The sequence below is a fragment of the Micrasema longulum genome, unplaced genomic scaffold (assembly GCF_059751315.1).
Source record: "Micrasema longulum isolate JH-2025_06_02 unplaced genomic scaffold, ASM5975131v1 h1tg002105l, whole genome shotgun sequence".
Classification (NCBI taxonomy): domain Eukaryota; kingdom Metazoa; phylum Arthropoda; class Insecta; order Trichoptera; family Brachycentridae; genus Micrasema; species Micrasema longulum.
The window spans coordinates 44,819-67,856 of record NW_028279271.1 but is presented as its reverse complement, the minus strand read 5'-3'; the positions used below and the strand labels follow the sequence as shown (position 1 = coordinate 67,856).

General features: G+C 29.7%; 1 protein-coding gene across 2 annotated transcripts; it reads left to right on the top strand.

The window, feature by feature from the left end:
* Positions 1-1,364: 1,364 nt before the first annotated feature.
* On the top strand, positions 1,365-19,744 carry Pgant5 (polypeptide N-acetylgalactosaminyltransferase 5). Of its 2 annotated transcripts, none has more exons than XM_088239269.1 (13): positions 1,365-1,499; positions 1,809-2,149; positions 3,405-3,609; positions 5,265-5,394; positions 5,658-5,824; positions 5,917-6,081; positions 6,699-6,852; positions 7,349-7,526; positions 8,444-8,624; positions 14,226-14,365; positions 15,012-15,245; positions 17,143-17,345; positions 18,524-19,744. In XM_088239269.1, the coding sequence occupies exons 2-12, from the start codon at positions 1,997-1,999 to the stop codon at positions 17,323-17,325; spliced, it is 1,890 nt and encodes a 629-aa protein (XP_088095395.1). In that variant the 5' UTR covers positions 1,365-1,499; positions 1,809-1,996; the 3' UTR covers positions 17,326-17,345; positions 18,524-19,744. The 2 variants fall into 2 exon arrangements, with proteins under 2 accessions (XP_088095395.1, XP_088095396.1); XM_088239270.1 differs by lacking the exon at positions 8,444-8,624 and adding an exon at positions 11,032-11,212 and having other exon boundaries at positions 1,366-1,499.
* The last annotated feature ends 3,294 nt before the right edge of the window (positions 19,745-23,038 follow it).

Sequence of the window (23,038 nt, the reverse complement as noted above, 5' to 3'; positions counted from 1 at the left end):
TACACTGCATGTATCCGGAGCCATCTCAATTATGTCTTGTTTTTTTAGAACCATGTTCAAAAAAGAATCTCCAAAGATTCAACCGGATCCAATCTCAAAGTCTTAAACTAGTCATCGGAGCAATTAAGTACTCTCCAGTTCAAGCTTTAAAAGTAGAGGCTTTTGATTTTCTGATTCCCCACTTGGAATGAGAAGACAATGTTTGGCGGATAGGTTTTGGCTAAAATACTCCTTATAAAAAAGCATTCGTACGTTGATCCCAGCAGCATTTCTACACTTTAAAACGACACAACACGGCATAGTTAAATTCAAATTGGGAGTTGCGTACTGAGCGACATCTAAAAACAAACTAATAGGTCAAAACGTAAAACTACTCCAACTATAATTCAGAAGTTATTTTTGAAGCTATGTATAATATTATATTCCAATCAACTATAAGTTTGCGACAATACTTATAGGCAAAAATAATAATATTTTTTGTAAGTTTATCGATATTTTTTCATAATAAATTTGTAAATAAGTATTAAACGTATTAATGATGAAAAAGATTTGAAAATTGTTTTCAGATGGCTTGTTTTATCCTTCACAAAAATCCTGGCTACACGGATATATGTAATGTACTCAACACCGACTAAATGAATCGGGTTGTGGTCCTGTGGCTAGTGTCTTGGACTCACGGACCAAAGGTCTGTAGTTCGAATCCCACTTTACCCCAACTTGATTCCCATTTTCTAATAGTGAGTTATTTACAACTCGTTGAAAATGGCCCTCAAAATTAAATATTTGGGTAAATCATAAGAACGCAAATATTTCTTTTTTTAAAAAAAAAAATATAAAAAAAATGAACGTACTGCACAAAAATAAAAGCATATAAACTGCCACAGTAAAAAACGCAGAGGCATGAATCAATTTTATTTTTTACTGTTTATGTGAATAGTCATTATTCATTATTTACATTTAGATTATTATTATTATTTACAACGGCACTTTTTTATTATTTTTGCATGGCTTTAGTTTTTATATTTGATAGTCAATTGAACAACTCAAGCTACGGAATGCTACGGAACCAGCGAGCTTGCCCAGGGGCGCTATTTTAAACCACTCTCGCCGCACGTGAAAACAGTTTTTCTCGTGTATTTTGGATGTAATTTGGAGATAATACGGCCGCGAGAGCGATTGGAATATCAGCTCAACACTCAACACCGCTAACCTGATTTCACTTTGATCTTTACAAATATTTTTTTTATAGCAACTAAAGTACCTACACGTCAACACGTTTATTAGCGGTCAGCAACATTCAAATACTGCTAGCCTTTTCTTGGCCTTCATCACTACTTGTTAGACAAAGATAGAGTATACGATTTGTAGTAATCACGAAGAGTTAAGCGCTAGTAACAAATGAGAAAGTTTTTCAACATACCCGTTTGACGTATGAATTTTGCTTCGATGGCTGCTTTTGCGGGTGGTGCATTAGTACGACGTGTTATAAATTAATACAGGTGATTGCAAATTTTGGTGCCGAATCATTATTATGTATTTGAACAGTGAATATTTTTTCAATTGTTTGTTCCACTGATTTGGTTGAATTTTGTTTATCGTTCGTAGTAACGCAAAATACGTTTGTCTACCTGGCTCATTAAACCTGTATTATAACTTAAAACAATAAATACGGATCTGAATTCAAATAATTTATACATATATTAATTGATACGTGCAATATATTGTTTATATGTATTTAATTGTGATTTTGTTCCAAATACTTTAGTACCTTTTGTCTGGTTTAAGTTAACTGAGGCTACTTGTTTCAGGTGTTTTTTTAGGTTTTAGTTTAAACCCGTGTTCAATTGTAACCCTTAAATTAAAAATGACTTCATTGCGGTAACCCCTGTTCTGGATCTAGTTTGTGAATTAATCACATTTATAATTTAAAAATAGTGCTGTAAATGAGACAAGTTTACATGACAGTATAACAGTGTTGACCCCTTACTTAATAAACATGTTTCGGAGTAAAATCAGAATCCATACGTGCCGCATCATCCTCCTGACATCTTTAGTGTGGCTAATGATAGATGTAGTTCTCCTAATGTTTTATGCGGATTGCCTCGGTTCGTGGGACTGCGGAAAGAAGCCCGGGGAATATGATGCCATGGTAAGTTAACTCAAAATACACTACTTTATAATGAATAACCAGAATAACCAAACAAACGGTATCAAAATCAATTAAATCAAAATATTAACTCAAACTCTAGGAATGATTTCAAGAGTTTTTATATTTTTGTTTTTGTGTCGACATGGAATTTTAATAGAATCTCGATGATAGATTAAAAGCAAAATAAAGGACAACTGATAATGATAAACCTTATTTTACATTAAAAGTGTGCATTTCTTTAAAACAATCTCAACAATAATTCCACTATGATTCTATACTTTGTTCACATTTTGCAAATGAAAATTAGGCCTTTGAAAACTAACTTCCTCACTTGAAAATACTGCTGAACATGCAGAAGGTTTAAAATGAATAAAATGCACATTGTGTAATTTTTAAAACTAACGTGACCTTTTAGTTTCAATGGGTTAATTACCTTGAACTGTCATAATTTTCCTCTAAAGATAAATTTGTTTTATTGGATTATTAAAGTGTATTTTTTTGTAAAATCAACTTACAAAAAGTTCATTTTGTTAAATGGATGGAGTAGTAAATGTTAACCAATTTTTTGTATAATTTGTTATATGTTAAAATAGTGAAATACTATTTACGTATGCCTAAAATGAATCGTTATTTCATGATTTAAGTAACTGTTATTACATAGTTTTACCCTGTAATAGTTTTTTTTACAGATAAGATAGACCAAGGTATTTTAAATAAAAAAATCAAGTTAATTGAATGTATTAATTTTTTTATATCTTTTGCTCCTGATTTTGTAAAAGGCCTTAATAACAAAATAAAATACTAAATGATGACAAAAATCAGTTGTCCCCTGTAGTAAAAAAGTGTTTCTTATTATTTCTGACTCCAAAACTTTGTTCTTAAACATTCCAATAATACACAGACCCATTTCTTCATCAAAACTTATGAATTTGTTAGCCTTAAACCCTTATGTAAAATACTCCCTTGGGATTGTAAAAATGTTATTTCCTTGCATCAATACATCCACGGTAAAGCTTGCACAATACATTCACTGTTAAGCTTGCACAATACATTAGAAGAAATCAACCTGTGGATATAAAATATGAAAGCAATACGATAAGTTATATGAATCATAACAACAAAATAATAATATAAGTGTCTATGAACATTTTTATTTATAATTTTTTTGTGAAAAAATCTTTCATTGTTAAAGATTTTATACCAATATGTTAAAGATGGCGCTCTTCATTAGTATTTTTCTTTTTAATTTCTTCAGGTGCAAGCTAGTCACTTGAAATCTGAAGATGATCACAAGTTCCACAGTAATGGGAAACGGGACTCACTAGAACATGGCAATAAGCACTCCCAACATAGTGACGAGGGAGCCATTCACCACATGGATCTCTATCCTCCCTCCAGACTGAAGAGGTGGGATCCAGCGCCTGTTGTCACCGAGCACGCGGGCTCAGCAGGAGAAATGGGTCAGTTCTTATATTTACATTTTATTAACACCGCATTATGGATATTAAAAACCAGATAAATGTATCAACAAAATGTACATTTTATAATAGGATATTACAACATAAAATTAATTATTTACTAATCAAAATCTGCAGGAAATAAGATAAACACTGCTATGAAATTTTAGACCACATTGATCTTAATTTGGATATTACAATATGAGTGTAAGATTTATTTGCTCACCTTAATATTGTAAAATAACAATATGTATTGTATTAGAATCGCAGACTCACGGATCAGAGGTTCGAGGTTCAAACCCCACTCTGCCACAACTTTATTCCCATTTTCTAATAGTAAGTTATTTACAACTCGTAAAAAATGGCCCCCAAAATTGAAGTAATTGGAAAAATAATATTTCTTCTTTTTTTTAAAATTCTTATGTTCAAAACTAATTTACATATTAGAAATACTTGATTGTTATTTTGTATTACAAAGTTCTTTTTTTATTGAAAGATAGTGCTCCGCTTAGACAAATCTCTTGAGTCTTTATCTTTGAAGTTTTTTGAAGTTTGCTCCTCAAGCAGTTGAAATGTTCAAAACATTTTGTTATAAATTACTAACTTAATCTCCATTATCTTTGTCAATAGGTAACACAGTTTTGTTTGCCTATTACCTAATAAATGATAACTTTAAAAAAAAAAATATTCTTAAATTCATATTCTGCTCACCACACACAATGTTTAATACTCACAATTTTTTTAAATGTTATCTAATTTTAATTATGTCTCATAGCTCTCTTAATTTTTATAACTTGAATCATTGTTTTTTTTCCTTATCATTTCTGGATTGAACTTCTGTTTTAGTATTTATATAAGTTGCATAAATCAATTTCTTATTTGTTTTTTTATATAAACATATGGGTAATATTATTGTAAAAACAGGTGGTGGACTATTCCGTTATGTAAACGTAGTACCTTATCACAGGCAATATAATTTAATATTTTTAGATAGTATATATATGTTCATTAGAAATGTAAAAACCACAATCAAATCACTAAATTAAAAAAGCGTTTGACAATAAATTTATTCAAAATAAAATTGTATATAAAAAATAACAATTTTCTTTTTAAACTTTTCTGTTATGTACTTATTTATGTATTGTTTTCAAAAGCCAGTTTAGTAATTTTGTTTTTTGTGGAGCAAGCTGCATTTTTTCAATGTTCTTGTCTGATTATTACCCAATTTACAAGGAATCTTATTACACGCAACATTTCTTTATTTTTCATGTCCAGTTGACAATTGATTCTGAAAGAAGAGTTAAATAATTGAAGTTGAGATGCAATTTTTACATGCAACACTAATTTAGAATCTCAACATGCAATGTGAAATGTGACACACTTAACTCTTTTAAGATTTTAAACACTGATAGTGTTAATGCTTTTTTCTCTTACCTAGCTGATTTTTCAAAACACTTAATTAAAAATCTATTGAAAATTAATGTTCCATGGCAACCATAACCTACTTTCATATTATTTTAACTGGGGAAATAAACCTATATTATTTTTGTGATAAGTCAAAAGTAATGACGACATAAATATGTTTGTAGTATTTGATTGCTAGTATTGATAAACTCAACCTTAGCAGTGTTCATTTTAAGATTATATTCTATTCACAGGTACTGCAGTAAAAATTCCTCCTGAAAAGGAAGCCATTATGAAAGAAAAATTTAAAGAAAATCAGTTTAATTTAATGGCTAGTGATATGATCTCTTTGAACAGATCTCTCGTAGATGTTAGAATGGAATCGTGAGTACAAATTATGAAAATGTTTACTTTTTTATTTTACTGATCCCGATCACCATTTTGATTATCATTATTTGGTGACTTCTCAAATATTTCTATAACTTAACAAGATACAAAAAAGTATGAAAAATCCCCAACACTAGGATATTCTTTTTCTATTGCAACATAATATTACTTACATGTAGGTAATTTATAGGTTTACGTTTAAATTGTATTGTATTCAATTGTCTAACTTACATTTTTATAAAGCAAAATTTATCCTGTAGGTGCAAATCTTTACACTATCCAAAGCTTCTCCCTACTACCAGTATTGTTATAGTCTTTCATAATGAAGCGTGGACTACTCTGCTGAGAACCGTCTGGAGTGTCATAAACAGGTCACCAAAACCTTTGCTCAAGGAAATTATTTTAGTTGACGATTCTAGTGAAAAGGGTGAGTTTTGTGACATTTTAAACTGAAATGGTAATTAAAATGTTATGATATTATTTATAAGTATTAAAAATTGGTTGACTTTTTCGTTGCAGACCATTTAGGTAGACAGTTGGAAGATTATGTTGATACACTTCCAGTTCCTACTTATGTATACAGGACACAGACTCGCTCTGGGCTTATACGAGCTCGTTTACTCGGAGCTAAACATGTCACGGGAGATGTTATTACATTCTTAGATGCTCATTGTGAATGTACAGGTAAATTTCCCAAATTTATTGTCCGCAGACATTCATCATTTCATTCCTAAATAAATAATCATTTTAAAAGGTGTAAAGAAACAATGTAGCTTAATGATTAAATACTTGCCAAAAGGCAAGAATATACAAAAATATCTGTTTACGTGGATGTATATATTTATACTGTTTATCGTAAATTGATAAAAATCCAAATAGGCGAGAACACATTTATTTATTACCCTGAACCGTCAAATCGTTTTATGAATAACTGTTTCCTGCTTCTTTTAATATTAACAAACGGAATAATTCTTGGAAACTTTATGTCAACAAACTCTTTTACTGAATGTAATTTATGTAGCCAATTATGAAATTTTGCTTGTTTTTAAAAATTGTTAACATCGCTAGTGCAAAAAATGCTGACTGATTTTCTAAACCAAAAATTACATGAATGAATTGTATTTACTTCAATGGACATTTATTACGAATAAAAATTACTTTAATTTGTCATTTTCTTGGAATTAATTTTACAAAATAACTATTAAAATTGTACGCAACCGCGCTTTTTGTTTCAACCTAACTGCTGATGAAGTGTTTATTAAATATTCACAGTATTTAAAATGATGTAATATTTGTAACAGAGGGATGGCTGGAACCATTGTTGGCTCGGATAGTGGAGGACCGCACGACGGTTGTGTGCCCCATTATCGATGTTATATCGGATGAGACATTTGAATACATCACGGCTTCAGATATGACGTGGGGAGGATTTAACTGGAAATTAAACTTCAGATGGTAATTATTTATAAATTCTATTTACGTAGTGCTCCATTATTAGAACGGCCATTCTGGGTACTATTTACAAATCATTATATATTACTAGCCAGTCAAATGAATGTGGCTTGTCTAACAACTATAATATTTAACAGCTTAGATAAAGATTCACAAATATTTTTAACAGAGATGAAAAATCTCTTTGAGAACAGAATATGAATAAAAGTTTTCTAAGAGTTCATATAAAATCAGCAGATATTTGTTCAAAAAGTGTTTACTCTTTACAAAAAACTGTCCCCAGAAAGTTGTTTTAAGGGAGGTAATGATTCTATCCCATTAGCATTCTCGCCGATTCCTATTATGCTCATCTTTATAATCAGGAGCTAATGATAAAACAAAATATTTTTTTTGGCAAATACTAATGTATATTGTAAGTTTTGTTGTTTTTATTAAATCTAAATAATTGAAAGCTTTAAAGAAAAATATGTTTTGAACATTATTATTTATTTATCTCTAGGTACCGAGTACCTGATCGGGAAATGGCTAGACGAAAAGGAGATCGTACTGCTCCACTGCGCTCCCCGACTATGGCTGGAGGACTTTTTGCCATTGACAGAGACTTCTTCTACAAGATTGGGTCTTACGATGAGGGCATGGACATCTGGGGTGGAGAAAACCTTGAGATGAGTTTCAGGGTAACAACTCCACACTTTATAATGCAATTTTTAATTTTCATATTATGTATTTATAAATTGTAATATTCTTTCCAAAAAATGGCATTCAACTTAGGTATTTTCTTTTTAAAAATATTTTTTCAGACCATTGATTGTTTTTTTCACTAGTTTACAAATTAATGGTATTTGGATACCTTATACTCTTTACAAATTGATACTTATCTACTGCTATATAAAAATAGATTAAATTATTAATGTTCATGTTTTCAAAATGTACTCTTTAATTTTATGTTGATAAAATATCGATCAAAATTGGTTTACAATTGCATTTTTAAATTAATATGATATTACGTACTACATATATCTAAACCAGTAAATTGTAGGCCACTAGAGGGAAATCTACATATAGATGTTCAATCATTCGCTCATCACTTAGTAGTTCGGTTATTTAAAAATCTAGAGTTAGATTACTACACTGATTGCAGTGACATCAGGAGCTAAAGGGGCACTGAGCCCTCACCCTCAAATGTTAATAATAATTGTATATTTACAAAAAATATTTGTATCTCAAATACAAAGAAAAATTACAATGGTTTTAAAATACGTATATTTTGAGCTCCTTGAAAATGAGATGTTTCTGTTCTGCACCATATTTATACGCGATGATTGTTAGAAACACTCGGCAAGCATGACGTGTGACGTCAAAGTGAAGTGACGCCAACTACAACCCGTTTTGTATGTGCTCGTTTTTAAACCCAAAAATTATGAATGAAAACTAGTTATTTTCTGCATTAGAATCATAAAAATCTGCTCTCGATATTCAGTATGTTTTCAACATTGTTCTCACCTTATTATGTTTTTTAAAATACCCCATCATGTTTCCGGAGAGTGTGCGAATATAAAATTGTATGGTAACCTTGACATGTTGATGGTAATAGGTTTGGCAGTGTGGTGGTATTCTGGAAATTATCCCGTGCTCGCACGTAGGGCACGTGTTTAGGGACAAGTCTCCATACACGTTCCCCGGCGGTGTGAGCCGGATCGTGCTGCACAACGCTGCTCGAGTGGCCGAAGTTTGGATGGACGAATGGAGGGATTTCTATTACGCCATGAACCCAGGTTGGCCAGTAGCACTGTGTGGGATATAGCCAAACTAAACATTACCACCTTAACAATAACAAAATCAATCTACTAACATGTTACAGCTACGCTACGCCCAAGAAGTTTTTTAAAATCCATTTTGACAGTTTTTTATTTTTTAAGTATATATTTTTATTTTTGTGCTCCGCCTATTTATACATTTTTTCACTTATTTAAATTAATTTTGATTCTAGTAAAATTTTAGCTCCTAATTAATTTATATTATATTTTGCAATTTATTCTGTCGAATTTATTTAACAGCATTTACAAAAATCTATCATAGCATGTTTTATTTATGAACTATATTTAATAATTGCTCAGAATTTTCGTGTAGTTTAAAATTTTATTGTTTTAATAGATTTTTTTTTCATTTCACATGCATATTGTAATATCAATATAGCATTTTCTCATTGTTTTTATTATTCTCTGGAATTATCTTAATATTCATAAATGTGCAAGCCTGTTTTTTATTACTGCATATATATTTTTGCTAAATATTTATATATTTATCTTTGAGCTAACAATTTATCTTGCTACCTCCCTCCGGGAAATTACAATAATCAGTTCTATCTTCATTTTTATTGATGTATCAAATCCTGGGAGAAGTCAGAAACTTCATTTTACAGCATTAAAAAATACATTCGTATTCAATTATGATACAAAAATACATATATTTAGATTGACAAAATCAAATTAATGAAAAATACTTTATTTATTTTAATATATTATGTATACATATTTAAATCTATGAAATTAATATTTTTACTTAACTGCAATGTATTAATATATTCTTGTTATATCATTTACGCAGTGCGTTAATATTATATCTTAAGTCAACTTATTTATTTTCTTCATTGTGCTTTTTCAATTAATGCCATTTTTTATTTTAAATATCATGTTCATAATAAACATACCTAATTTATCATCAACTTACTGAAAATGATTTGATTTAGATTTTGCGGTGTAAGCCTTAGTGGGTGTTCATGGCATAATAGAAATAACATTATTATTACTTATCATTTGATATCCATCCAGTGAAACTAAGCAAGCAACCAAATGCTTTATTTAGGCGCAGTGGACTACCAGTATTCATTTATTTTACTTAACAATAATGTGCACCTTGTTTTGCTAACAATATAACAATTCATTTTTAATTTTCATGTGTTTGCAGGTATCCATAAAATTATACTTAGTCACTTCTAACACCAATACACATATTTTTATATCAGATAAAGCCTACTTTATCACCAGTTATAAAAATATGTATATTGACAATCACTCATTTTTGCCTACAAAATAAGTTATTAAATTGGTGGACTAAGATCCTATTTTGGAATTTTATTATTCTGATAACTGATAATAACTTACTTTGTGTGTATTTAATTACTAATATGAAGTTATGCACATTTGTTTTCAATTCAACCAACATAACATAATGTTTGTTAAATTTGATATCATGTTAGTATATCAAATACCTATAAATATATATTGTTTTTTTTTGTTGTTTTAATTTGATTTTTCACTATTCCACATTAAGATGCAACAGAAAGTCTATTTTCAATGGTTACAATATAAAATAAACCGTTTGTTGCAGATTTTGGTTTATTGAAAAATCTACCCTTATCGCTATCCCATTGCAGCTCATGTGTTAACTCCATCCATTTTGGCCAAAAGCTTGTATTATTAATGAGGAAGTTTAGTGCTACCTGAAATTTTGTATTGGAAAAATTCTTAGACGGCTTAACTCTATTAATATTAAATTGTTTGGCAAAACTTTTCTAACGTTTACAAAAAAATTATAAAAATAGTCAAAAATTTTACACATTTTAAACATGTGCAATCACCAACCGTTCGTTTTCTGCTAATTTGTCTATCATAATCACCTATAATGCAACATTATTATTTGTTATTTGTTAATTGTAATTTTGATTATTCAAATTTATTGTCATACATTAAATGAATTTAACGAGGCATATTAAGTGACAGTTGAACTTATATGTTTCCATCAATTTTTATCAGTTCTGTTTACTGATCAGTACACACTTAATAATCTTGTAATGTTGCTATCGTAGTATTAGATTTTTATTGTATGATCATATTCCGGTGAGAATATGTAATAATATAATTTTGAAAAAAAATCTATAAAAAAATTGTTATGCCGTCAAAATAACACAATGATCAATTAAATTGTTCAGATTTTAAATTAAAAAAAACTAAATTTCCTCATTGACCTCTTGTATGAATTTTAAATAAAACTCTTAAATCACCCTGAAGAGTGTTGATCATATCACACGACACTAACAAACATCCACTATTAACCGTTGAGAAAGGGATATAGCGAAGTGAGGGGAATAATTGTGTCATGTGGCATGCTAACTCGGTGTAGGTTTGGATGTGCGGGGGTATTCTGGAGATCGTGCCGTGCTCGCACGTGGGGCACGTTTTCAGGAAATCCACCCCCTACTCCTTCCCCGGGGGCACCAGCCGAATTGTCAATCACAACAATGCACGTCTCGCCGAGGTCTGGCTTGACTCGTGGAAGAATTTCTACTACAGCATAAACCCAGGTTTTTTCACTAATATTCTAACGCAATCCAATAGTTATTTGCAGTAATTGTACTGTGCATTCATTTTTTGTATTAAAGGTTAATGCAACTGAAAAACAGTACTACTTACATAATTATTGCACTTAGCTATTAATTTATGATTTGATGAAGGTTTTTTTTTCTTGGATTTTGTTGAATTATCTTATAGACAGGTTCTAGTATTACAGAATGTTTATAGTTTGTTTCAACAAATTGCCTTTAAAAGTGTTTAAAAATTCATTATAATAATTTTCAACATACAAAACTTATGTTTGCAGTTGATTGCACAACTAAAAAATATCATAATTTTTGTGGTGTCTGCATTACATTGGATACAATTTATCTTTTGATATATGTATTTACTTGTAATTGTTAAAATATTGGAATGACTTGAAAAATTCGCATTCTATTCACAATGATCTATTAAGTACCGCTTATAAAGTGCAATGTTTTTTCTTGTTTTTTTAGAAAGTTTAATCTGAATGGCGTCTTTTACTCCGTCATTTGAGTTCAGAATTCTAAATGTACTTTATTATTATAGCAATAATACACTTTTACCGATAGTAAGCATGATTTAACAATTTTCTTTTTTTTTTAAATGCTACAACAACTTTGACATTTTAAAAATATAATGCACCGATTAAAACATGAATGTGAAGCTAACTTATTTATTGAAAATCATACCCATTTAATCACATCATACATAACTGTATTTTGAATAAGTTTATTAACTGATCACTCAATAACACTAATACATTAATAACATGGTTTTCATTATTGTTTTCTTAAATGTTAAATTATGTTTTTGGTAAAAGAAAATTTAAGAGTGAAAAATATATAATACAGGTATACACTAATGATTTTCTTTATCAAAATGAGCTTTTATTTAGTGATGTACAGAAATTTTTGCAAAACCCAGCTTTGATCAATCTGATATATCTTATTTTGTTTTCAATTTTGTAAATTAACAAAAAAATAATAGTTTAAATATGAACATTTTAGAACAGACCAAATCCTTAAAATATCAAAGAATCCATGATAAAACCGATCTGACCAACTTTGCAATATATTTCTGTACCAAATTCAAAATGTAGTATTGAACTGGGGTTTATTTAAATCTGGATATGAATTTAGTTATTCAATTTGTCATAGGTACACATGATTATTATATAATTTAGAGCAGCTTGGTAGTTTAGTACTGTATGCATCACTTGAGAAAAAAATTCTGCCTACTTGATCATTCATATTTGTAGACTTGATATATTTATTATGTTCATCATAACTAAGAAAATACTAACATGAGATTTTTTCATTATAGTTGATATGAAAATGAAAAGGTATCTGGCTGTAAAAACTGCACAGACTTTTATCAGCTGGGCGCCTTTTAAAATATTGTTTATAGTCTTTATTCAAGAAAATATACATATGTTAAGGCTGTAGTCTGGTAAAACGAACGCAAAATTAGGAAATCATACGATTTTGCAATTTTAAAACAAATGGTTTCTTTTAATTGCGCAATAATAAAATAATAAAAAAACATTAATTATTTAAAAACAATATTTTTAAAGGTATTTCTGTTAAAAAATATACATTTCAAAAAACAAAAAATATACCAATATATATTTATGTAACTAAAATGTAATTACTTTTAGACCGGCAGATTACGCCATTTCAAATTTAGACTAAACTTAGGTATCTGGGATCTCAATAAAGACTAAGTATTGATCAAAATTTTATTGTAATAATTTGAAGATAATACATTTAACATAAAAGTGGTCTCGGCCAAATTTTAATTTTTTGTTTTTGAAAAAAAATACAAGCATTTTAAATCACATACATTTTTGTGGCATTTTCCTTTATTTCTACCTAAAATTATGCCTTCGGTAATACTTAAAAAAATTGAAATACTTTAGTTGAAACCTTTTTTTATAGGAGTATAATTCTTTTTTTTTTAAAAAAGAAGATAATTCTGGTGGTAATATTCAATTTCAAACAATATCTTATTGTTACAACAAATTTTTGTTCAATACTTAGTCTTTATTGAGATCCCAGATACCTAAGTTTAGTCTAAATTTGAAATGGCGTAATCTGCCAGTCTAAAAGTAATTATTTTATTTTTTAACAAAAATACCTTTAAAAAATATTGTTTTTATCTAATTTATGATTTTTTATCATTGCCCGATTAAAAAAAAAACATTCTTTTTAAAATGGCAAAATCGTATGATTTCCTAATTTTGCATTCGTTTTACCTGACTACAGCCTTAATACAACATTATTTTACTTAATAAAATGTAAAATATTAAACAATATTCGTCCCAATAAACTATCAACCAATAGTCATATGGTGCTCAGACAATAGTTTTGATTAAAATAAAATGTATATACATACATAACATATAATGAACAGTATGTATGTTATGGTTTTGATGCTTTAAAAAGAAAAAAATAATAATTAAAAACTGTAAAAATAGTTAAAAATAATTGAGGGTTATAAAAAATCTAATTAAATTAAAGAATAAACTTAAATAAGGAAAAATAGTAAACACTCATAAATGTAACTAAAACAAGATAAAAAATAAAATAAATTAATAGTTAAAATTGAAATCTATAAAAATTAAAATAGCTTAGTACATAATATGTGTATGGTTGTGCATTTACTGAGATTTTTAGTCTATCCTGGCAAATTATAAAAAAGTAGGACATTGAACTAAAATCAAATGTTTAAATACTTCATACTGCCAACTTCAGTAAATAATAGTAAATTAGCAAAACAATTCCTAAAACATATCTAAAATATTTATGTTTTAAAAATGTAAAGTAAGCTGTCTCTTTTAAAAGGGAGTAATCCCTTGTATGTAATTATAATTTTTCAAAACATAAATATTAACCAATACTTTTTGGGCAACTAGTAATGCATCTTCAGACTAAATACATAACAGTGATTGACTCAAAATATGTCTTATTCATATGTATTTATTTTTTTTTGGCAATTTAGGAGCCCGTTTGGTCCCATTGGGAAACATAACAGAAAGACAGGAACTAAGGAAGAATCTCAAATGTAAAAGTTTCCGATGGTACTTGGAAAATGTTTACCCGGAGAGTCAAATGCCATTGGATTACTACTATCTAGGAGATGTAAGTATCACATTTGCTGTTATGAAAATTTACACATATAGTTTGTTAACTTAAGATATTATGTATATTGTATTATATTTACTACATATTTATTCACAAACAACTTATTATGTATATTATATCATCAAGTTTGTACGAAGGTAGTGAATCTCCAGAGCAGAAATGTCAACAGGAGAGCAAAAATAAGTTACAATGCATACTAAGTAAGCAATTATAAAAACTAGAAGTACTAGAGGGTACATTTTGTAAATTTATACTATGGGCTTAGTGACAAAATGTCCATAGTCCTGCTAGTGGGATTTTACCACCTATTGGTAAGACACACGGTTTCTTGTTATATGAGGATGTCTATACCTCTTAGCAAAACGAGGTTTTGTTGAGTATTTAGTGTATCTCTTCTTCTCTTACTGAGTTTTGGAATGATGTTTCTCCGATCGGTCTAGCCAAAATAGCTGTGAATATAATATATCCATTATCTTCCGGAAGGACATAGCTCAGGATATTCTACCATTAATTCTCTTAAATTGTGGATTCACACAATAAATAGATTGAAGAATTAGCGATGATGTACTTATCCTTATTTTGAAATGTTCTTTAATATCGTGTTTTTTGTAATATATTGAAAATACTTTGTATTTGTTTGAAGATCCGGAACTCTGAGACACAGAACTGTCTGGATACAATGGGTCACAAGTCCGGGGAAAACTTGGGGATGGCATATTGCCACGAGTTGGGTGGGAACCAGGTGTTTGCCTATACCAAGAGGCAACAGATCATGTCTGATGACAACTGCTTGGATTCAGCACACCCACGAGGTCCTGTCCGCCTAGTAAGGTGCCATGGAATGGCCGGTAACCAGGCATGGGTGTATGATACAAATGTGAGTTAAAAATTTCTGTGTTATATGTGTATCAGGTTACAGTAATTATTATTATTAGGAAAAAAAACTGAGCCATAATACCATTGTTTTGAGATAAATTATTTTTATGTTGACTAGTTAAGAAAAAATACATCTTTCCGTCGTAGTACTGATATTTATTCAGCTAAGTTAATGATACGTTCAGGAAATGTCAATAACCCGATATAATAGGTTGGGGAAAAAGTAAATTTGTATTTTTCGCTTTATTTCAATGCTTTATAAAAAGTGTTACAATCATCCGATTTAAGTCAAATATGCGCCATTCTGTTTGATAACTTGTTGCCAACGAGAATCCAACTTCTTAATGCCCCTCTCGTAGAAGCCCTTGTCCCTATTGGCAAAAAACTCAGACAAGCAATTTTCACAGGCCTTTATTGAGGCCAAATTTGTACCCACAAGCGCATTGGCCATAGACAGGAAACAGGTGGTAGTCACTTGGTACCAGGTCCACCACCAGGTACCAGGTGGATGCATAGGAACTTCCCATCCGAACTCCCGTAGCTTCTGGCGCATCATCAAAGATGTGTGCGGCCTGGCGTTGTCCTGATGAAACACAATTCCTCTTCTATTCACCAATGCTGGCCGCTTCTGTTCAATCGCCAGCTTCAAACGGTTGAGTTGTTCGCAGTAGAGGGCAGAATTGAACGTTTGGTCATAGGGGAGCAGCTCATAGTAGAGTATTCCCTGCCAATCCCACCTAATACACAGCAACACCTTCCTGGCCCTCAGTCCTGGCTTGGCCACGGCCTGGGCCGCTTCGTTGGCTTTCGACCACGATCTATGTCGCTTGACATTGTTGTAAGTGACTCACTGTTCATCACCAGTCACCATCTGCTTCAGAAATGGGTCGATTTTGTTGCGATTCAGCAGCGATTAGCATATGTAAATTCGGTCCATTAGGTTTTTTTGCGTCAGCTCATGTGACACCCAAACATTGAGCTGTATTTTTAGTCCAGACGTCTGCAAATGGTTCAAAACGGTTTTATGATCGATATTCAGCTCCTGGGCGATGCTACGACTGCTAACATGACGGTCTATCTCGATATTTTCCATGATTTCATAGACATTTTCAACAACAGGCCTGCCAGAGCGTGGCGCATCATTCACCTCCACTACACCAGAACGAAATGGCTCGAACCACTGTTGTGCAGCACAAACTGAGTATCGGCCCTGTATACATCGCTTTTTTTTTTTAATCGCTTTCGACACGTTTTTCCCTTTCAGGTAGTAAAAATGTAAAATATGGCAAATTTCTTCCTTTAAGACCTCCATACTAGACGCACAATAGTTCACGACTGAACCGACCAAGCGCAATACTGTCAAAAAAGCGTTTGTAGTATACACTCACACCTTTACAACGGCGTATCGTATGATCCGATGTGACCAATAATGAACGAGATATACTTAGTTGAAAAAAAAGGGTGCGAAATAGGAAATTACTTTTTCCCCAACCTATTACTACAAATTTTGAAATAAAGCGCTATGAAAAGTTTGTTACGGGTGGTATTTATCAAGATGACAATGTAACATTGTACATTTATAAAATGTATTCAATGAGTCCTCACTAGGATAACCTGTTTTGAGAAGGACTGTACAGTGTTCTAATTTTTTTTTAACTAGTAATATCGTAATTTCCTTGTCTTCACCTAGTGGTGCATAAGGCACTACATTTTACTCCAAACCATTTTTGTTAATTTTTTTATATATTTTTGAGAAACTTTGCCATACAATTAAGCACTCTAATTTTTACCACATGTAAGAAAACATTTTTTTACATCCGATTTCCCGTAGCACTGAACTTTTTCATTGAGCAATACATGATTTTAATTTGTAATAATAATCTTTGCATTTTCAACAGAGTAAAACTATAAAGCACACAAACACAGGGGCGTGTTTGCAGCGTGCAGAGCCTGAACAGCCCGCTGTACCCGTGCTGCGGCCATGTACAGGAGAGGCTGGTCAGCAGTGGCTCATGGACACCAAGTTCAAGTGGCAGGCGGACGGCCAGTCTGCCAATTCACATAATGGCCACGCCAGCTAGTCGGGCCTCCTACGCCATAAGTTAGTACCCACTGAAATATATTTTTGAAATTCTGTTTTATTAGAAAGCCGGCACAAACAATTATTAGAAGCTCTAAGCTAAATTTCATAAAGTCCTATTAAGAGCTTCCTTGTAATTAGTTACATAAATTGTCACATAAATTATATAATATATGTAGTGTATTCAGAAAGTATGTTCTGTTTGACAAGTTAAAGAAACAAAGTGGTGCATATTCAAAAAAGAAAATTATTTTGAAATAATCTTTGGACCCTAAACTATTTTTCTACACAAGCTTTTGTATTCCCTCTTCATAAAAGGGTGTGTTTATTTATTAACGGACTTAGTCCATTCAGTCCATTAGTGTTCCTCAGTAAGAGTTTTCAGTCTTGAAATTTGCGGAAAATCAATAGAGATAGGAATTCAATTAGAGAGCCAAAATTGTAAACATTCCATTTTCTTTAATCCTTCAACTGCATGAACGAGTTCATCACTAATCAAAGATGGGTGTCCATCTTTGATTAGGTTTGTTGTCGTGCACATTATGACGACTGTCTATGAACTGTCTCCTCCATAAGGAAAGGCAGAAAGGATTGAACACCACATCACTCTGTCTTTGCATTCAGACCTTGCTTCCTCTGCATTCATAAATCTTCTCAAGCACACACGCCAATTATTCTGACTTGTGACATGTCTATTTTCAAGTATTTGTTTGATTTGGTCATGCCATGTTTTTCTCGGTGTTCCTCATATTCTACATCCATCAACATTCAATTTGTAAATACTTCTTGACGTTTTAGCTGCACCTTTGGTAACAATTTTACAACCTACTAACCTGTCTAACAAAATACAACTTTACAATATTTACCAGAACAAATAGCATTTCACATTCATAGATAAAATTAATATGATGTTCGTCTACATTTGGTTACATATTTATTTTTAACAAACTGTTTGTTTGAAAATGTCCTAACAAGACGAAACGCGTCACAATATACCCTTTGTATATTTTATAAAAAGTAAAGTAGAATTATAATTCAATAAACTTGTTTTATTTTGGATACATTACCAAATTAAATATGGAATTCTACCAATTGTCTGCATACACAATAAATTGTATTAATATTTGTTTTCATATTAAAGCTATTTTAATGTTTATTTATATGTATTATAATAGTGGAGAGTACTTTGTATTTTTCAGTGGTGCTGTGCTTCAAGTCTCAAGTCTTCCAGCTGTTGGAGAGATATCCTTAACATGTACTTTACGGTTTATCCTATTATATGGTAAATATATATAATTTTCAAAGACTTAACCACAAACAGATTTTATTTGTATAACTTTAGGTCAGACTTGTCATTTGAAATGCTATCCGGCCTTATAAAACGTATTAAAAATAAGATAATATTTATCTATCCCGATACTTGCTGATATTTTACACGGGTGAAATAATTCCTTTGTATATATTTCCTAAACATTTGTAATATAGACTGTTGAAAATTAAGAACTTTTTTATGAAAAGGGAACCTTAGTGTTTGACTTATTATTATTTTTTACACTTTTCACTTCAATTAATATTATTTGTAAATAAATTAGTCAAGCGTGATGTATGCCTAAAGTATTAAAACTATGTCTTTCTTTTTGTTATTTACATTCCAAGTAGTAGATTTATTATACTTAATTAATTTGCTTTTCTGTTTAATCCAGAGAACTCTCGCAATATATAAATACGAGCCGGCTACAGTAATATGATATATTCTGTGATAGTAATAATTTTTATTTACTTTTAACAAAAATGTGTTTTAAAATAAAGTATCACAAGATTTTTTATGTCATTGATTTTACCAAAGGTAAAATAAACTAATCTCATCTTTGATAACACTTTTACCGGCTCTTGTCTAACAAAATACAACTTTATAGTACAGACCAGAGTAATAAAATAAAAAAATATTCACACATATAGCATAATTTTACTTAAAACCCACTGTATTGCTTAAATGTGTATGCATATCTTCTCAATATGCATAAATAAATCATTTAAATTGCTTACTAAATTTAGATAATCTAGGTACATCTAAAGATGTGTATATATTACATTCTAAATTGGATTTCCGATAATCAACCTAAATTATACATGTAATTAGATATAGAAATTGCTATCAGTTATTTTATTCATATTTAACTGCGTTGGAAGATCTTCCACGATTCTGAAATTTGACAAAAAATAACTCAATATACAAAAACAAGACAATTTAAGTTTGTAATGATTTTCTCTCTATTTTAAGATTTATTCACAAAGAGACAATTTATTTTAACAAGTTTCTATTTAATTTTAGTTGTGAAATTATGATTTTTTAATTTGTATAAATATTAATTCTGCATTTTAAATGGCCTAGTTTCAGGTCAGTTTGCTGAAAAATAAAATTTAAAATCCCACTAAGCCTAGTTTACGTGAACAGGTTTTCAAACATTCTCTTTTTACCAAATATTAAAAAATTAATCCAAATTTGAAATAGATTTTTGCCTCGTTATATGATTTGAAAGAATATTGGAGTTTATAAATTTAATTATCAGTGTAATTTGGAAAAGATTCAGAGATAGTGCTTTATGTCTTCTATCACATTATTGCTGAATTTCAACAAATATGATGTCTATGCCTTGTTGGTCCCCAAAATTTCACTTGTTTTTCTGCACTCTTTCAATCATGTTATTTCATAAATATTGTTTAAAAAAATACTTACGTATGTACATATTAACAAAATTAACCCCATTTCGTAATAATATATCGGTAAATAAATTCTATAAGCTCCCCGTTTCAAGATGTAAATTGGCTGAAAGTTTAAAGCATATTTAGAAATGTTTAAAAATGATTAAGTGAATTGAGATTTTTTAAAACCTGTTCCCGTAAGCATGTTTACAATGTATTCCTCTCTCGACTTGTAATTTAAGAAATATTGAAGAGTTGGTTTTTTGTGTGGTTTTTATGCACACTTTGTTGTGAGAGTTATTTCTGCGATATGAATACACATATTATATAAGATGAATGGTTGTATATTATTAACAAAATGTTTTATTATTTGGTCTATTATGATTGTATGTACATACATATATTATGTAAAGTTCATAAACTCTGGTTTAAGAATAAAAATATTTTGTCTGTTAATACGCCGTATGCATTTCAATTCTAGTTGATTTTTTTTATTAGGATTTTAACATATTACAGATCAAATGTTGTAATAATTATAATTAATTATGTTTTTAATAGCTAGCATTTAAAAAAAGTCTTCCGTAAGTCAATCATTTTTGTTAGTATTGATTTAGTAAAAAAATATGCTTATTTATTTCTTCTAACGATAACTGATGTTAGGGGCCTGTTTGTACAAATGCACTTTTTGTATTTTGTAATATTTTACAAGATTTAATGGTCCTCACTTCAATATTAAACCTATCTCATTTTTTAATGTACTTATTAATTCTGTGCATTTTATTAATATAATTTTTAATTCATTCGCCTGATATTTGGATGTGTTTCATTGATTTTTTCAGTCCTAACAATTTAGTAGTAAGAAATTCCATTTACATAACCCTTTTTTATGATGTTACTAATCATCCGCATTCCCATTCAAATTATGTAGCAAATGTTCTTGATTAATGATCATTTTAATTGATTGTAAATATGAAATACTGGTGATATTTAATATCATTTTTTATTTCTGGTGTATTTTTCATAACTTCCTTCCATATCCTCTTTTCTACCTGCTGACAAGCCTTTAAAATAGAAGCTTAGCGGGATATTCCTTTTAAAAAAATATGTATTCATGGATTTTTTATTTCTATAATATTTTTTACATTATTATTGCAAAGTAAATTTACTACATAATTATAGAATTTAAAATAAAAGAATCAATAGTGTACCAAATTGTAAAATTGAAATAAAGTAATAATTTCTGCATTTATATATATGTACATAATACATAATATTTTAATTATGGTTTCCACACAACCTTTCAGGGTAAAAAGATATGTCCTTTAAATTTAATTCCGTATCCGAATGAGAAAATATTGTTCCATGGTGTTATAATATTTATGTATATATTATGTGATTGATACCTGTTTGTAATTTGGAATGATATTTCTCAAACGTTACTTTTCGACATCAGTTACTTAAAATCGATGTCAAATATTAGTGAATAATTTTTAATGGTACATAGTTATGTATGCAGTTGAATACTCATTTTTGTTTTATAAATATAAATACACACTGATAAGATTCATGAAAATATATATATTGTTAACTTATCGTCTTTTGTTGTGCTTGCTTGCATTTAATATTTACTAGATTTGATCAATTATTATACCTAGGAATGGGATAATGAAGAATAAACTAAGTTCTTCCAATAGCTTCCTCAATATATATGCTATGTATTACATTATACAAAGGTTTCATTATATAAAAATGATTTAAATAAAATGTTAAAGTATTATGCATTACATATTTATGTACAACCTATATTAAAATAAGACTTGTATGTTATTTCAAACTTAAAAGTTAGTATGATGAATTTTAGAACTTTTTGCTATTTTATGTAAATATTATACATATGTACGAGTAAATATCTATTCTAAAGTAAATTAATACATTTTAAAAACTATTTGTCAAAAAATACATGAATATTGTTTGTCAAAAATATATACATAGAATGCATATCATAATTACTTAAAAATCTATATTTATAATAAACGCCAGAGGTTTTATTTACCAATATTACAAAGAATAAGAAAATATCTTTGTATTTTCTCAAAATCTGCCTAAATGAACGGACCATCCATAGTGGGAGTATATATATATATATATATATATATGTATGAGTATGTATATTACGAACAGCTCTGAATGTTCAGTTCCAAGTGCTTTTTATCAGAATATTGTGAGGCCAAACACTAATCATATCCAAATCATTAGTTTAAATATAAATATCACGTGTTGACCTAAGCAATATTCCCCTCATTTTGACAGTACATAATAAATATTTATACCTACATTTTTCATATATTTGCTCAAGATTTTTAGTAATAAAATTTTTAAAAACTAATTGGTGTATTTATTTCCTTTTTGACTGTTTTTTTTCACATCGGCAACTAAAGACGCTTTTAGATTACTTCCAAACATTTTGAAACTTCAAGAGGTAGAGATTAGAAATGGTTATGTCCCAAGACATCATAAAAAATGCATTGTATTTTTCTGTGTCCAGGCAGATGAAGAATACGGTTGTGTGTGCAGTGGCGGTTTTGGTACTAAATTTCTAGTGAGGCTACAATATATTTTATACTCATTGGACCAGTATTGACTGCTCGACTTAAATAATTAATATTGATTACCTATAAATATGTTACTTTTTTTTTAAAAAGCGCTAATAAGAATAAGTAGGTATGTCTTTTTAAGTTTTGATAAAATTATGAAGTTATTCATTACCAGATACATACACAATTCCAAAGTGTGTGTAGCGACTAAAGCTCAGAGTAATAATACGTAACCTAGAGAGGAGCCCAAACGTAGGAAAACCATTCTATGACTATTGGGTATTAAGTTAGCTACAGTCAGCAGCAAAAAAATGGGCCGTAATCAGGTCGAGAATTACTAAATGGATATTAATTTGTATTGTAATTACTTTTAAATATGTACCTGTGTTATTCCAATTCATTTTTCTATAATTCGCC